This window comes from Mus caroli, chromosome 1 (genome assembly GCF_900094665.2).
Source record: "Mus caroli chromosome 1, CAROLI_EIJ_v1.1, whole genome shotgun sequence".
NCBI classification, from domain to species: Eukaryota; Metazoa; Chordata; class Mammalia; order Rodentia; family Muridae; genus Mus; species Mus caroli.
This window is the reverse complement of record NC_034570.1, coordinates 51,785,586-51,803,131: the sequence shown is the minus strand read 5'-3', so window position 1 is coordinate 51,803,131 and position 17,546 is coordinate 51,785,586. Positions and strand designations below refer to the sequence as shown.

Below are 17,546 nucleotides of genomic sequence, written 5' to 3'. Positions count from 1 at the left end.
TCTCTCTCTCTCTCTCTCTCTCTCTCTCTCTCTCTCTCTCTCTCTCTTTCTCTGCCTCTATTACCCTCTTGACTCCCCTCCCATGCCCTGAATAAACTCTATTCTATGCTATATCTTCATGTGGTTGGTCCCTCAGGGGGAAGGGATGCCTTGTCATGGGCCCACTAAGACATCCCCTTCCCCCATACCTCACCACACTCCCATAGAACATATATTAATATTTCTTTATCTTTATATAATCATAACACAGGAGATGACCCCACACCCACGAGGACACGGGTAGCATAAACTGGATTCAGTGGGTTATTTTAAAAAGGCATGAAATGGGAGTAGGGTACATCCAGGAATTAGGGGAGGAGAGACAGGAGAATGATAATAAATGGTATGCATGTATGAAATTCTGAAAGAATTAAATTAAAACATCACATATATGTATAAAACAAACTGATCGCATACACAGAGAAGCTTAATATAACTATACCCTACTAAGTGTCAAATCCTAGTAAGAGAGAAGATATATGAACAGTTGCTCTCAGCCCTAAGATGTAGTTGCTGTGTCTCTGAAATGTAAGGAAAATAAAGAACCTGCCTTGTATCAGAGGAAGGAAGGAGAAACCAGGCCTTTAAGTCAGCAGACCATTAATGGTCACATGTGGATGGATATAAAGGTTAAAACAAAAAGCTGAACTCTTTCCCTACCAATGTGCCCTGGGTGCTTGGGATTGGGGTAGTGGCTCAAAGTGGAGGTGAGAAAGTATTGGGAGCTATTAAGACAACACTATTGTCCTGATCTCTGAATTGGGCCTCTCCCCCTGAGAAGAAAAGGGGGGTCAAAAGAGGGCCACCGAAGCACCGCTCTGAGAACAACCCAGATTGTTCCAGCCCTAAGTCAGTGCTGGATGTCCTGACCTCAAGATGTACCCTGATACCACCAAGTTCCTGCTTCCCCCGTGTAATCACCAAAATAAAAATTTCCGCTGCCCCATCCCTCCTGCTGAGAAGTACTTCCTCTTTTTCTGCTGCCCCATCCCTCCTGCTGAGAAGTACTTCCTCTTTTTCTGCTGCCCCATTCCTCCTGCTAAGAAGTACTTCCCCTTTTGCTTGTGCATTTAAGTCTTGAGCCTTGCTAATACAGTGACACCTTGATGTTATTCAGAATGGTTCCTTGTCGTTCCTCGCACTTGGTGTCTGTCTTTTCTCCCCCCCCAATTTGGTTCTTAGGAGAAGGTCCCCTCGAGACCCTCAAATAACTGGACCTGCTGGACGGGTCAAGGAAGGGACTGAAAGAATTTCCCCAGGTGAGCAGGTTCTGTAACAAAGATCAGAATGGGCAGAACTGAGAGAAAATGCTAGGCTTTCATTGAGTATAATGTTATCATGTTAGGGGTTAAGAATAAGGCAACATAGCTGCCAAAGATCTCGTGACTCCCAGAAGGTAAGAGAGGAGACCAAAAAGGAACTTTCGGTATTCTAAAAATCTGACAGTCTGGCTGTGAAGCCCAGAGAGGTTTCTTGGGGAATGTAGGCATAGCAGAGCCCCAGCTCCCACTCAGACTCCAGTCTTCCCCCTTGAACATGGGAAATGAGGACAGGTGCTTTAACAAATGCATGCGTGGAGTCCCAGAAGAAGAGGGGAGAGAGACAGAGGCATCGTTAAATATGCAAAATATCAATGTGTTGAAGATAAATGCAGAATGGAAACAAAATAGGAAACCCCGGGTGGTTTTAAGTAGGAGAGTGATGCTGTCTAATTCTTTCTTGGAGCAGAGCTCTGACTTTCAGATAGAGAATGCATGCATGGGAGTAAAAAGATGTTAGTGGGCCCTGACTACAGAAAGTGAGCGTGAGCGTGGCTTTACTCTCCACTGCCATTTCAAAGCAACCTTCCTTCCCAGACAGCAAAGTCAGGCAGCTTTTTGACTCCTTGAAGGGGGTAACTTTTCCAGTCTATTCGTAGTCTTGTTTATCATGGGAATCCTCTGTGCTCAGCATAGTTCTTTCCCCATAGTAGACGTCCAACACACATTCACCAAATAAGGGAATAAAACAAAGAACCGAAAAGTTCACCCCTAACTGGACTTTGCTGCACCCACCTGATCGCCTTGGTGCTGGGGTTGTACCGTGAGATCATCACTGTGCAGGCCCCGCAGCCCCCGCCTCCACAGCCATACTTAGTTCCTGTGAGTCGGACTGGGAGGAGCTCTGTTAAAGAGAACATTTCTGTATGTTTTTCTTTCTAGAATAGCCTTGACCTTAGGAAACAATGCAGTCACAGACATGTGTAGGAAACTTCAGTGTGAATTCACCAACGGCTGCCGTTTACGTTTTATAACTTCCTGCTTCCTTTTGGATGTTGCAGCTTACACCCACCCTTTGTATGAAGCTGGGACACAGGCTGCTAAAAAGAGGGCCAGACTGAAGAATGAAGAGTCTATTCGTGTTAAGTAAGTGTCTGAGAATTTGCAGGTAGGAGCACACTGTGTCTTAGCCCTGGATATTTGCCCTCATCATTATGTAGGTCTCTGATTACAGTACAAAATGTAAATATCTTATGAAATGTTTGTGTCATATGGAAACACAGTAAATCATTTGTCTGCTTCTTCTGAGTCAAAACTTCAAACTGTCCCCTCTGATCTGTCCCTCAGTATTCTATAGTAACACAAACCTTTAATTTAGTCACACACAGAGCTAACCAGAGTAGAAAACAAACGTTTCCAATAGGAAACTGTGTGTGTGTGTGTGTGTGTGTGTCTGTCTGTCTGTCTCTCTGTCACACACATAAGGACAGTCATTCTCACACAACACAGATTCAGAGACTTTCACACATAATGCACACTCACACATACACATTCACAGACACGCTCACTGAAATGTTCTCTCAGACACAGACCAAGTCACACATCCACACATACATTTATTCATTTAGGCACACTCATCACACAGACCAACAGGTCCACATTTGTGGTTCTGCAATCTGTCTTGCTGCTGGGATGTGGGAACTTCACCAGGCAGACAAAATGTGGAACTCTAGACTGCACTAGACTGCATTTATCCTGTGCTGCCATCGGGTGTTGGGCTTGTAGGAAGCGCTGATACACCACTCAGGGGGTGGGAGAACTCAGCCTAGGGTAGGGACCTCAGCTCAAATGAGAAATGAGAAATGGCATAGGCTGAAGCCTGAGCTGAGTTCCCAAGCTCCTGGGAGTCCTGTCCTGGTGGGAATCACTGGGAGTCATCAGAACAGAGGGGGCCTGTGGGCTGAGCACAAAAATCACAGAATCAGGGATGGGGAACTCCAGCTTAACTCAGTTTGTGCGAATCCCAGAGCTCAGAAGGGCTTTCTGCAGGAGATTTAGACTGCACGGCTCTGTAGACATCTTCCATGTTTCCCATGGCTTCTTCCATGCTCTCCATGGTGGTTCTTGATGAGAGAGACAATCCTTGGTTCCAAACTGTTTATTGATTGTTCATTGTTGAAAATCTGTCCATACCACCTCCTCAGGACAGACCAAAGAGATTAAATACCTTTTACAGGAAGGAACAGCCAGGAAGGGAAGCTCATTGGCTAAACCCTCAGTGTCTATCTAGAAACCTCATTAGCATGGAGAACTCTGCTCTGATCTACCTGAACTGTGCCAGGAAACATGGTAAGGTACGGTAGGCCTCTCCCTGCTCCCTACCAGATACCTGACCTGGAACATGTGATAACACTCCCCACATACTCAAAAACTCTGACATACTCTCATTCCCACAAACTCACACATACACACAAGTATAAACCCGTTTGCACACACACTCAGAGACTCAACAATAATACATACTCGAACACACACACAAACATACACACAGAGAGGCCCATACACATACCTAACACATTCAAGCATACATTCACACTCATTCACACTTACATGCATGCACACATTCATCCACTCACTCTCACTCAAACACACACATTCTCCCACAGTAAAACACAAAACACTTACAGATACACTCACATTCAACACTTACAGACACATGGACTCAAACATTGTAGATCTCAAAAACACACCTACAAACCCTCGCACAAGCTCACGCAAAGTTGCACACCCATATTCCTCCCACATTCACACATAAGAACATACAAATGCATACTCAAACATGCTACAGACTTCCAGATATATGAATGTACACATATGTTCACAGACAAACACGTACACAATACACTCTCACAGACTCTCACAGGCTCACGGACTTAACACACACAAACACCCTCACAATACACAGCAAAGGATACGATTCTTCCTCAGGTACGGTAAAAGCATCATTTCAGGATTGACATTTTTTTCTACCACCTGAGCAAAAGAAACATAGTTATGCACACAGAAATGAGAGCTGCTGTGGTGTTATGTTCACACCAGTAGGGCCCTGTTGATTTGAGAGAAACATTTCTGTGATATGCAAATGTCAACATACAAATAAAAGGATAAATCTCCAACCCCCGACTGTCCCTGTTTCCTGAGGCGGCGGCCATTTCCACTCATGGGCACACTAGAAGCTCTGTCCACTTCCCCTGGAAAGTCATGGAACTGAACAGCAGGGTGAAGATGGGGAAAGCAGGAACAGAGAGAACTGCTAGCAGAGGAGAGCATTTGAGGGATGGCTGCAGTAACTTAAAAGACTCCTCCACGCCCCCACCCCCACCCCCGCCCCAGATACATTGAGACCACATCCAACCAAGTCCCCAAACACCGAAATGAAGCAGCAAATGAAGCAATAAATGCATCTCCTGGGCGAGCCATGCGTGGCTGTGCAGCCAGGCACACTCAAGCAATGGGGCTGACAGCCAGGTGCAGAAGCTGAAATATGATGGCTGGTCATGGAATCCTGCTTTCTCTATTTTGACTAAAATTTTAAAAAAATTATTGTTTTAAGCACACATGTACTGCGCAGACATACATGTATAAGCAAAACACCCATACACATAAAATTTAAATGTAATGCTTAAAATATTCATATAAACCCTGACCATCTTTCTCCATATGTGGTACTTTGCCCTTTGGGGAAGGGAGGAAGAGAAGGCATACATTCCATTGCTGACTCCTCCCCTGAAGTCTACTCAGGCACTTGCAGGACAAAGCAAACTCTAGAGTAGCATGCAGTACAGACGAGCATACTGCAAGCCATGCTTCTTTCTGTCTGTTCTGTTCTGTGAATGCCAAGGGAATCTCAAATGCATGGGGCATGAGAGCAGAAGAGGGAACCAGCTGGGGGACTGCAGTAGGGGAGAGGATAAATAGAAACAAAGCAAAAATGCCACAAATCCATTTCTTTATGTGCTAACTTAAAGCATTACATTTAAATTTTATGTGTCTGGGTGTTTTGTTTATACATGTACGTCTGTGTAGTTCACTATAATAAAAGGTGTTAGAACCCTGTCTAGCATTACATTAGATGGTTTAAAAATAGAAGCAGAAAAAAAGATAAAAGACTTGAGATTAATAAAATATTGATTATAATTACTATAAGCCTGATAATTCATATTTTATCCTTACTAGCCATATCAGTGTTTTGTGCCAAATATGAAAAGTGTATTGATAAGCCTTAGAGAGACTTGTAAAAGAAAATAAGAAAAATATTCAGAAACAGACAGAGGAATTTAGACAAGACCCTACCATACCAGTGCATAATGAAACTGAAGAGGGGCAGCCTAAAATTGTTAGGAGGCCAACCTTAGTTTATCTAGTTAATATACAAGACCTTTCAGGATGCAAAAGACACCCCCAAGGTTATGAAGAAGTTAAACCGAGTCCTATAGACATGCACTGGGTCCAGGCTGCCTTTACCGTAACTCAGGTTGAGTTCCTACAGTGGTACTGTTTGACGCCTTTTGATTGACAGAACCTCTGCAAGGCTGTTCTTTCAGGAGGAGGTTATTTAACATGGAAGGCTGCTTATTTTGAATATGCCATTGAGCAGGCTGCAGCTAATGCTGCTGCTGGACTCCCCAATGCAGCCTGGAATATAGACATGTTAATGGGACAAGGGAATTAAAACAAATTTGAAAGCTGGTATCCTTATGGTTAACCAAAGAGTGGATTGGTTGCAGGAACAGATGAATATTTTGGAGCAGTTAGTATTTGCTTCCTGCATTACTCATATGTCAGGAATGTGTGTAACCTCTGTTCAGTATCAGAATTTTTCCAGAGCTGCAAATCTGTTGTGTGCAACTGGTGCGATGCTGCTAGGAAATTGGAGTCATGATCTTGACACAAAGATAAAGGAATTGTGAGCATCGATTGTTGCCATGAGCAACACCTGTGTGGAGATCACAACTGCAAAGCAATGGCTGGAGATCATCCAGGGAACTGTGGGATTCTTTAAAAATTGGGGAGGGATGGCCTTTTGGGCGTTCCTGCTGACTGTTGTGTGTGGAGAAATGCTTTGGTGGATGGCATGTATGTGAAGGCGGCACAGGGCTGATAAACAAGCCTTAGAGCAGGCTATGGCAGCCTTGGAAGCAGGAACATCCCCCCAATGTTGGCTCAACATGTTGGATTAGTAATCAATGACGGGTAAGACCCTCACGTGTGCATACCAACCTAAGACAGGATGGCGAAAGTGAGTTTGTCACTCCCATGACGGGTAAGGATGTGGCACAGATGGGGGCGACCTAAGACATATGCAGATGTCAGAGCTACTAATAAAACAAAAAGGGGGAGATGCGGGAAGCAGGTGTGGCCTCATGGGCCAAGATGGTGCTCTGGCCCATTGCCAGGCCCCGTGAACCCCACATGTTTACTGCCTTGCCTAAGCACGAGCAGTGAAAAAGCATGTGTATTCCTCATGATCCAGATCTGTCAGTTTATTGGTGACCGATCTGAGCTCGTGCCTGGAGCATGTGTGATTTCTGATTGGATGAGGTGGTGTGGAGCTAGACGAGGTCAGTCGGCTCGAGTATAGGAGGGTTGTTGTTGTTGCCCTAGCCCTGAGTGGAGAGAGCTATAAGAGAGAAAGCTGCAAGTAAAAGAAGAAGCTGTTGCGTGAACCCGACTTGGTGTCCTTGTCATTCTTGTCTCTGCGGATCAGAGACTGAGACACACCAACCGGCAGATAAATGGCAAAGACACCTGGTCATAGGAGGCATGAATGAAAATGACAAAATCAAGCAAAACTTAGCAAAGGCATCAAATTTTATGTAGCTCACAAAGGCAAGACAGACAAAATGGCCTGAAAATAATGAAATAGTGGACAAATTGGCATCCTGTTTAATTAAGACTAGAATATTAAAATTTGCCAGGGAACAAATTCAGAATAAGTCAGCAGGAATGCTGGATAGCACATTTGAAAAACTTGCAAGTTTACCCCTAACACTAAAAACTAAGGGGTAATGGAGAGCCAAACTAAACCAGGACAATACTATGAGAATAACTTTTATAAGGAATTTATAGCCAGGCTGTGGTTCATGCCATTAATCCTGACACTTGATGTGGTGGCAGACTTGCCTTGCCAAACATTCCTGCTTTCTCTTCCCAACCCCGATGTCAGTTACCCATGTACACCTCTCTTTCTGCCAAGTAGGACGTTAGTTCCCAGGGAGGTCTTGGGAATTTAAACTTTACTTAACCCCTACTCAAATGGAAGTTTTCTTCCAGATAGCTTCTTATATTGGTGCAGGTTTCTCTCTTATATTGACAAATAGCATAAAGGCTCATACACACGTGCAGGAGGTGCTGCTGGGTGGTTGGTTCGGGTCCAAGCTTATTGTGGCTAACTATACAAAGCAGTTCTACTGACTTCTATTGTGATTGGTTTTTATGAATGTTTTTAGGAATGTTTGGCAAGGCAAGTCTGCCACCACATCAAATAACCCAACAAATGGAAACAGGGGAAGTGTAAAACAAAGACATGTTCCTAAGGAAGGCCCCACTTCCTAAATCGTGATTGGTGGAATAACTTGGCACAAATGTTTATAGATCTCAGGCATAAAAGGCCCTATAGGATCTTAACTTGGGGGTCATAGTTCAGCTTCCAAGTCTGGACAGTAGCCCTGTTGAATCACTCCTGGGGCATATGCTCAATAAACTACCCTTGTCTGTCTGAGATCAGTGTCCTTGTGGTTTGTGAGGTAACTCCTAGACTCCAACACTTTTGGTTTTGATTCAACTCTTTAAAACTTTTCTTAAAGTATAAATATTATCTCAAAATCTATAATGTTATTATGTATATATAAGCTTCCTGTCATGATACTAATAGTCAGAACAGTCATAATTCTAGAAATAAGTTTCATCTAGTTTCCTGTATATGTTTTCAGTTTGGGTCTGAAGCAGGTGACAAATTAGGAGCAAAGTTTGAGTATTTTGGACATGCTTAATGGATTGTGGTCATCAAACCTTTTGGATATCTGAAAGGTTTTGAATGTTTATGTTTTCTACAATAAACCGTGACCATTCCTAACAGTAACCTTTGAGATCCCCAAGAATTAACAGGGCCCTGCAATGACTAGTCCACTGGGATTGTGGAAACGCTAACCACTGGAAAAAGCTGCCTCATGCCTCTTCTGCCAATAGGTTCTGCACAAACAGCAGGCGCCTTTGGGCTGACCGCTGTGTTCTGCTTAGCCATGATTGACACCATGCAAAGATCAGGTTCAGACTACAAACTGCTCAGGACATTTGAATTGCTGAGTTCATAGGAAAATGACATGAGCACTGTACAGAACTTTGAACTCAAAATACTTAACCCTAAAACTGCATCCTTTCTGTGGTTTGCTATATCCCATAAGCTTTAACATAGCTTAGTATCTGTTAGGATGTTCATGAAAACACACATTGAATATTCATGATTGCTCTTTTCGCAATAAGTAGTGTTGGCCTGTTAGTAGCCTTGGAGTCTGCCTCCAAGGGGTTATCTCAGTGAGCAGCATGAATTCCATTCGTTTAGTAAGGACAGAGTACTCTCCAGCTTTTTCTGTTATGCAAAAGGAAACCTGAAGGAACAGGGCAGCCATTTCACCCATTATTCTAGTTCTCCTTCATGGTAGTCCTGTGGGTGGTGGGGGTGGGGGTGGGGGTGGGGGTGGGGGTGGGGGTGGGGACAGCTAATGGATTTCATTTATCTATTTAAGGATCCATCTATCCCACTTCAGGGCCATGAAGCAGGGACTCATAAAGGTTTTTTATGGGGGCTTCTATGATTTGGGAGACCCTGTTCTTCAAGGAAGAAAACACATTTCAAAACTACAGCTGTGTGAATCAACTTCATAGCCTCCGAAGAGTCCTCACACACGAAAGGTCTGGTTGGTGCTAAACCTTCCTTGGCTTCCAGTTGGTCAGCCAGTGCCAGATAGAACAAGGGCTCTGGCTGTCCCTAGCCAGACACAGGGAACACAGCGGGATCCAAAGGGCGGAACTGACATTGTGGACAGCAGCTCTCCATCCCCCCACTCAAAGTGCTATCAGTTTACACAGAGAACACTCCAGATGAGTTGGGCCACTGCCCAGATGGCTGCTTTAAACGATACCCAGAGGCTTTGCTGTCCCCAAGCAACAGGGTTTGCCTGGAGCCGCCATAAAAGTCTTCAGAGCCAAGGCACACACACAAATAAAACAAAATGCCACACTCGGCAGGGGCCCCTGATTCTGGCAAGCTGTGCTGTGCCAGGAACTTGCTTTGGCTTCACCAAGTTGAAAAATCACAGAGTAGCTAGAACCAGTGCACCTGTGTGACCCTGTTAAAGCTGCTCACCCAGACAAGCTGAGAATTGAGGCTACTTATTCAATTGTGCTGGAAGATGTTATCAGCCGGAGCCTTTAAGGGAGGGAAGGTCTGGATGCTCCCCGTCAGGAAGGGAGAGGCCCTGGGATTCAGACATTCTGAAATTCTTAGTCTTCCATGCGCTGGTCGTGATGCAAAAGGTCTGAAAAATAATCTGATCTCCTTTGAGACTTTTCAAGTTTTATAATGCAGATTCCTATGCTGAGGACCCAATGAGACCCCATGCTAAGGTTTCAGAGAAAGCAGGGTGCAGGCTGGGATAGGGCCCAGAACTGGGGTCCGGGGGTGGTGCAGGAGTCTGCCCGCCCTACCCGCGGGCTCTCACCTTCTGGCCATTCACGTAGAAGAGCAGCTGAATGGGGTCCATGACTCCGAGGTTCCTAGCAGGTCCCTAGCAGCGCCAGTCCTTGCAGAGAATAAATTGCCCCGAGGCTACAGGGCGGGGCTTGTCTGTGCTTCTAAGTCTCCACCCTCCCAGAAAGTTTTGGAAGAGCCAAAGCTGCCGAGGCCCTAAAGGGAAAACTCTCCTGACACTACAGAATGTGCCAGCGCGGGAGACAAGCTGAAATCTTTGGGTTTTGGCATCGATGGGACAGGGGGGTAGCTGGGCAGACAGCCTCAGGAAGTCCTGAGTCATTGCTTTAGTATCTGTGCCAATGCTTGCTTATTGAAGTGGTTTCCAGAATCCTCTCGTTTGTTTAGGGGGAAGGCAGTGTGTGTATTGAGGGGTGGGGATGTTGTATTGCATGAATAAAATAACCTAGGGAGATATACTAAGGTCTGGAAAATAATTTGGTCTCATTTGAGACTTGCTAGGTTTTATAAAGCGGATTCTAAAATGTAAAGAAAGCCAAAAAGTGAGGTTAAGGGCGCAGGACTCTTGGGAAGTGACGCTGCTGAAGTTGCAAATGGAACATTCTGGCAGTGGACAGTTGTGGTAACAAATGGAACATTCTAGCAGTGGGCAGCTGTGGTAACAAATGGAAGGGGCTGGGTTAATTACAACCTAGATATCTGGGAAACCTCTGAGGGAGGGCACACAGTCTTTGCCAGTACCTCAGGAGAGGGGCTTTCAAGAGCTAGACGGGAGATGTCTAAAGAGGAGTGCAAGGGAGGAAGGGGTTTTGTGAAGACAGGCCGTGGCCTTGGACAGAGCCGCCCAACTGCAGACGCGAGCATTAGGTTGATTCTGCCAGTGCTGAAGCAACTACAACCGACTGGCACTGTTGGGAAACCCAGAAAACGTGTAAGCAGTAAGAAAGGGGGAAGCAAAGGCCCTCTCTTTCTCTGTACTTCCCTCCTCTAGTGCTCTCCAGACACGAGTTCAGCTAGCAAAGAACAGAAAATTTCAGTCTTGGTATCATACAGGCAAGTGTCAAGTGACAGAGTTGAGACAATGGCTGGCATGCATTAAAAAGTGGATTTTGGCCAGGTATGGTGGCTCACACGTGCAATTCCAGCTTCTGGAAGCCAAGATAGGGATATTGTGTTTGAAGCCAGCAGATTTCAAACCACCCTAGGCACACGGTGATAGTCTCTTTCAAAGCAAAGGGCTAAAACACAAGGTTTCAGGATCCATAGCTGTTTTCATATCAGCACATTGATAAATATTCCTAGATCATTGTGTGTGTGTGCGCGTGTGCGTGCGTGAGCACGCGCACTATTAGTGTTACTCAGATTCCCACCCGTACTTCTCTACTTTGCCTTACGGCCAGGATTTTGCAAATCATCTTTTTCTCTTGCCAGGCCTCTTTAGTCTTCAGCAATGCAGGGTCTTAGACTAGGGAAGGCAATGAGGAAAATGTGCCATATTGTCTGGGTTGTGGGGCCTCAGAGCAGTCACTCTGGCAGTACCTGCTGGCTCCAAAGTGGCAGAGCAGTGTCCTCACGCCCCTTCATGGACACCAGCAACAGGAGAGGCCTGGGGCTCACGCTTTTTAATTCCATCCTTTCTCTTCCTGGAGTCCTTTCTGTGGTACTCCAGGGTCCCCTCCCTTCCTCTTGCTTTCTCAGTTCTTTAGAGTACTGCAAACAGTGATTGCTGATTTTTACCTCTTGGTTGGGTGCTAATCTAATTTCTGTCAGTGCCAAGCAGCTTGACAAAGTCAGTACCAGTCGACTCTTCAAAAACCACTCAAATAATAATAGTTTATGCTGCAATTCGATTATAGTACAGGTTTTCTGGTCATAAAAATCACCATCCTTTTCAGGAGAGGCAACAAGACAAAGACGCTGTTTCTAGCACTACCAAACATTTTCAGGAAATGGACATGACTAGATAAGAAAAGCCAGAAAAGCCTGGAGAATTGTAATCAAGGAAAACTCCTTGGCTTCACCTGCTTTGACTTCATATGGCTTAGCTGTACATGAAGCTGCCAGGTATTTTAAAATTACGCCTTTTGCTATTTCTCCCTGTTCTCCATCCAGCAGAAGATACTTTTGTTAATGGCAACTGCAGGCTAACTTCTTAGGAAAAGGATCTCAAACTCACTAAGGAGTAACTTTTCTCTCGATTTAAAGAGTCTGTGTTATCCAGACTTGTCAAACTGAGGGCCAACCAGTTGCCAGTCGTGCTAATCACAGGTGAAATAGTGACTAACTTGCAATGAAGTGATTATGTGTAGTCATTCGGATATGAATCCCCCCCCCCCCCGCAGGCTTGTGTTTTCAATATTTGTTTTCCCCAGCTGGTGGCCCTATTTTGGCAGGTGGGTCTAGCTGGACAAAGTGGGTCACAGGACCCTAATCTGCCTGCTTCCTTTTTGAGAGGACCTACTTTTCTCTGCCATGTGTCCCAGCACTCATACCCATCTGCCTGGCAGGGATAAGCCTCCACAGATCAACCCTCTTTCCACTTTTAAGGTGTTCTACAGGTATTTGGCTATTAATGGTAAAAAAGAAACCAGAGGCAGGCAGATTTCTGAGAGCGAGGCCAGCCTGATCTACAGAGTGAGTTCCAGGACAGCCAGAGCTACATAGAGAAACCCTGTCTTGAAAAACCAAATAAATAAATAAAAATAAAATAAAGAAACCAACACTTCTTTTATTTAAAGAATATAGGGACTGGCCTAAGAGATGAAAGAACTGCTTTGATATATCACACACTTCTGGCAAAGAGAAAACATCCAGGATGAAGACTGCCCAGAATATAGGACTCCGCCTGCCTCCTCTGCTCCCGTCCCTTCCTTCCTACCCTGCCCTCTCGCCCCTCCCTATAAAGCTGAGTCCCCAAAGACGGCCTTTGTTGTATCACCTTCCAAGTTTCTGACCTTGAGCAAACTTCTTTCTCACCAACTCATGGCTTTTGAGCAAGGAATTTGTATTCGTCATAGAATCACAAAAATAGGGTCAGACAGCTTGGTTCAAGAAGTATGTCTGGAAAATACTGTTATAAGTCATAACAGGGTTTATTAATCAACACATAAAATTCAGTAATCTTCATATATGCAAACAGTAAATTAGAAAAACCTAAGAGAAAGCCTCGCTTGTGCCAACCCCACAGAAGAACAAAATGCCTAATGGTAAATTTATTAAAAGATTTTCAAAACTTATGAGGAAAATACTGACATTCTAAAGAGAATTAATTGGGCTGGTGAGATGGCTCAGTGGTTAAGAGAATGCATGGACTGCTCTTCCAAAGGTCCCGAGTTCAGATCCCAGTAACCACATGGTGGCTCACAACCATCTGTTAACAAAAATCTGATGCCCTCTTCTGGAGTGTCTGAAGACAGCTACAGCATACACATATAATAAAACAACCAATCAATCTTAAAAACTTTTTTTTAATTTGTATTTAAAAAATAAATAAAGAGAATTAATGATAAGATGATACACAAGTGAATAGGAGACAGGAAAATCAACAATCGACACACATGGGAACACAACACAACGCTAAAAACTTCAAATAAGTAAATAGATACGAGCTCTTAAGTCAATAAATCACTTGAGAAATAGTAAAATATTACAGGTATACTTCACATCATACAACAAACTCTGTATTAGTCTGAAATTTAAATGTAGGGCTCACAAAAACTGCTCAATGGGCAAAAAGCAAAGCAGAGGACTTTGAGTTCCATCCCTCAGGTCCTCATGAGGAAAGCAGAGAACCCACTCTCCACAGGCCCTGTAGCATGAATGCGTGCACGCACACAACCTAAAAATTTTAAAATTAAAACCATGGTACTTTATAACCTGAAAACTTTTTTTAAGTGTAATCAAACTCTACCAATAGTAAAAGAAAAATACTTGGTATAAAATATGAAGTAATTTGCATGGGAGAGAGAAATAAAGGGAAATCTCATAAAAGGTAGGAAAAAAAAAAAGGAACAAAAATTATACTGTTAGAGGGATTCCAGGAGGTCAGAAGTCTTAAACAGTATTCCTGGAGCATGAACAGACTGTCAGAAAGGCAACCCTCCCCACAAGGTAAATGTTCCGCTAACAAGGCCTCCAACCTCCACTGCACAGGCAGGGTGGTGTGTTCCTGTGTTTTAGCAGTAAAGATGGCATCCTCAATGTTAGGAAGACAAGATAGCCTGATATACAAGATAACCAATGCAGAACGATCTATTGATACATTTTATTTGGTTAACAAGAATAGTTGCTTGGTTATATACATTTGATAGAAATTTAAATCAACAAGTTATATGATGACCAATGTTTTTTAAAAAAAGTTTATTATCTAAGATATAGCTATTTCATGCACACAGATCTCGCAAAATCTAAGAAAGGCCCCCCAAAAAACCCCAAACCCAAAACCAAACACTTCACGTACAAAACTCAAACAACTGAATCCATCTTTGTTTCATGTCTTTCTTGTGCTTCTGTTCTGACCCGTGCTTTGAGAAATCAGGAAAACCAAGATCCGTGTCCACTTCACTTTGACTTTATCTCCTCATCTTGCTGCAAAAGAAAAGAAAAGGCAAGACTAGCAATAATAATTCCAAGTTGTTTCCCATGAAAAGAAAATTTCTAGCAATCAGTTTCCTTCGACCCAGCTTTGTCACATGGGTGAGGCCTGAACATCCGAGCTTTTCTCTACACTATTCAGCACCCACGACTGCATTTCTAGTACCTGGATTATCTACAGCAGGCCTATTTATCTCAGAAGTCACACTGTGTGTGCTTTCCTGGGATTCACTGTTTTCCTTCACCATCGTAGGCATCCTCAGGCCTCTCCTGCATAGGCACTCACTGCATACTCTAGATGCTGCTGTAGCTGTTTCTGCTGGAACCACAAGTATGCACATGGGCCGAGGGTTGTTGTGTGTTTTTTGTGAACTAGCTTCTCATTGCCCTCAGAACGCTACCTGTGGGAGATGCATAAGCCAGAGATGGTGGTGTTCTTACAACAAAAGAAAGGAAAACTACAATTTATGGGTTTCTTATACTCCATTCTCAACTCAAGTCTTTATACTTTCCCGATATTACAGATTCCAGCTGAAACCTGAATAAAGGCTTGGTTTTAATTATAAATTCTAGAATATTTGTTTTGTCTCCCAAGTTCAGGACTACAGTTAATTCCAGGAGCTGAGGTCAATGGGAACTTATTTTAGGTTATGGCTCTATTGAGAGAGTAGCTCAACTTTATTGAAAGGATCTGCATTAGACTTCATTCCAGCCAAGCCCTAGGATATCCTTGACCTAAGGCTGAGAATGTTAAAGGCAAGCTCCCCTAACTAGACAAGCACCTCAGGCAAGCTTACCTATTTGGGTTCCTGCTCACTTTTCTCTGGGCTGAGCCCCGTTTTACAAGAGCCAAGAAGTACAGTAAATTTACTTTGTTTTTTAGTATTTTATCAGGCATTCTTGCTTTCTCAGTAAGAGGGCTGAATCCATCCTCCTAGTACCCATGTGGCACTACAGGTGGCGCTGACTCTTTGCTACACTGTGTGTGCATGCACATGAACATGTGTAAGAAGTTATGGGTCTTGGTTGAGATGTATACACATAGACTCAAACTGAAAAGGCAGAAAGAGTAACTGGACTTTGATGAAAGATGTTAAACAAAAAGCACAATATACTTTCAGTACAAATTATGAATGAAGACAACCCAGCTGTCATGTTGGAAATAGAATACTTCAAGAGTGTCTATTTCAAGCAGAACTCCCACACTGGAGGAGTGGAATGCAGGAATCATAGGAGGACGAAACAAAGGCATTTTTAAGAACTTTTATCTTTTAAGTTGCAAAGCACTGAATATGACAAGAAGATATTTTAATAGTAAAATCCATCATCTATAATGAATATATAATCATGTTTTTACTTTAAATCACAGAGCTACTATCTTTCTGAAACAAAGACTAGATAGAAAAGAGTCACATGGGCACACAGCAACACACAGACTTCATGGCAGCACAGTTAGGATAAGAAAGACCAGGCAGGGAAAAATAAGAGATGCGTACAGAGGGAACCTAGGGATAGTACCACCGGAACTGCAAATGCAACCGGGCCCAGATAGCATTTCTCACCTGCCACTAGCACAAATTAAAAATATGGCAATCCTCTGTGTTTTGGGGAATGTGTGCTCCACCACAGTGTGGCTGGGAAGCAATGTCTGAGTCTCAGTGGACGAGGAAACCAACTCATCCACAGCAGAAGGAATTATATATAAATCCAGTCAGTAAAATTGTTTTAACAGGGATACTGGATAATAATTCTGAAATTATGTATTAGAACTGAACAAACAAGTAAGTATTTTCAGATAATGAGAACTAGGCTTCTTACTGATTGAGAAATTACATATTAAGCAAAGAGGAATGCTAAAATGAACCCTGCAGTATTAAATTAAAACTAGCAGTATTAGATCAACTCTAGTGTATCATGATTTTATTATATATATGATACATACAGAAATATAAAAGTGTATGTCTATGTGGGTGTTGTGAAACAGTTTCCTCCAGGATTAAAACATTCCACCCTATGGGAAGCTCCTTAAGCAGTAGATAGCTCAAGATGGCTCCAGGAAGTCCCTGAAACTGACAAGATTCACTAGAATAAGCAATAAAAGCTGAGAGTTACCCTCAGGCTGAAGGCAACTGAGCTTCAAAGACTCTTAGACAAGCCAAACTTCAAAGAAGACTCTGAGATCAAACCAGTTGCCTGGAAGAAGCAGAAACGCTGAGTTATCTGGAAGAGGATTAGACCAACTGAGGCACCTGGAAAGGACATTTTCCAACCTGTTGTGCTGCCTGTGCCATAAGCTCCAAGTGCAATGAGCTCCAAGTTTTCCAGCTTTTGTGAGCTGGCACACATGTTAGGGTGGGCTTTGGTGATACAGTTGTCTTTGAGCCACTCCTGCTCCAGGAAGTAACCTCTCATCCATTAAGTCACTCCAATAAAACTCACTAGTTCAGAAAAGTGGACTTTAGCCTGTTGTGGTTTCATATCTGATGTGGATATATGTATGGGTTTTTCTCCTCCCAGGAAAGTTTTGCCACCAACAGTGGAAAACAAGGATGTATATACACACATATATAGGATATACATATATACATATATATGTATATATCCTTGTGCTCTCTGTGAAGAGGAGAGGCCCAACACAATCCTTGTGGTATACAGACTATTACAAGGACACTACCCACAATCCCCATCTACTGGCATTGATGCCTTTACATAAGTCCTTCCAGGTGATTGTGGGTAGGAGCAGTGATTTGTGTCTAGCAAAGTGACAAGGGTGAGAAGCCACCTCACTTTTGAGAGCACATTTCACTATAAAATACGATCTCATTAAAGGGTTTTGCTACAGAGTTTTTCCATAGCTGGCTTTGAGAAAGTGGCCTTGTTGAGAA

At 43.5% G+C, this 17,546-nt stretch overlaps 2 protein-coding genes across 3 annotated transcripts in view; both read right to left on the bottom strand.

The window, feature by feature from the left end:
- Aox1 (aldehyde oxidase 1) overlaps positions 1-10,300 on the bottom strand; it is a 72,742-nt gene extending 62,442 nt beyond the window's left edge. Inside the window, exons 1-3 of one of the 2 annotated variants that reach the window (XM_021156831.2) lie at positions 10,079-10,300; positions 4,274-4,331; positions 2,094-2,190 (exon numbers count right to left, since the gene is read on the bottom strand). In XM_021156831.2, the coding sequence (XP_021012490.1) occupies positions 2,094-2,190; positions 4,274-4,331; positions 10,079-10,120 (197 nt within the window). In that variant the 5' untranslated portion in view covers positions 10,121-10,300. The remainder of the gene's footprint in view (positions 1-2,093; positions 2,191-4,273; positions 4,332-10,078) is intronic. The other variant, XM_021156825.2, reaches the window with a different exon arrangement.
- Positions 10,301-13,517: 3,217 nt separating this feature from the next.
- Sgo2 (shugoshin 2) overlaps positions 13,518-17,546 on the bottom strand; it is a 29,541-nt gene continuing 25,512 nt past the window's right edge. Inside the window, exon 9 of the mRNA XM_021173470.2 lies at positions 13,518-14,655. Within this exon, the coding sequence (XP_021029129.1) occupies positions 14,640-14,655 (16 nt within the window). The 3' untranslated portion in view covers positions 13,518-14,639. The remainder of the gene's footprint in view (positions 14,656-17,546) is intronic.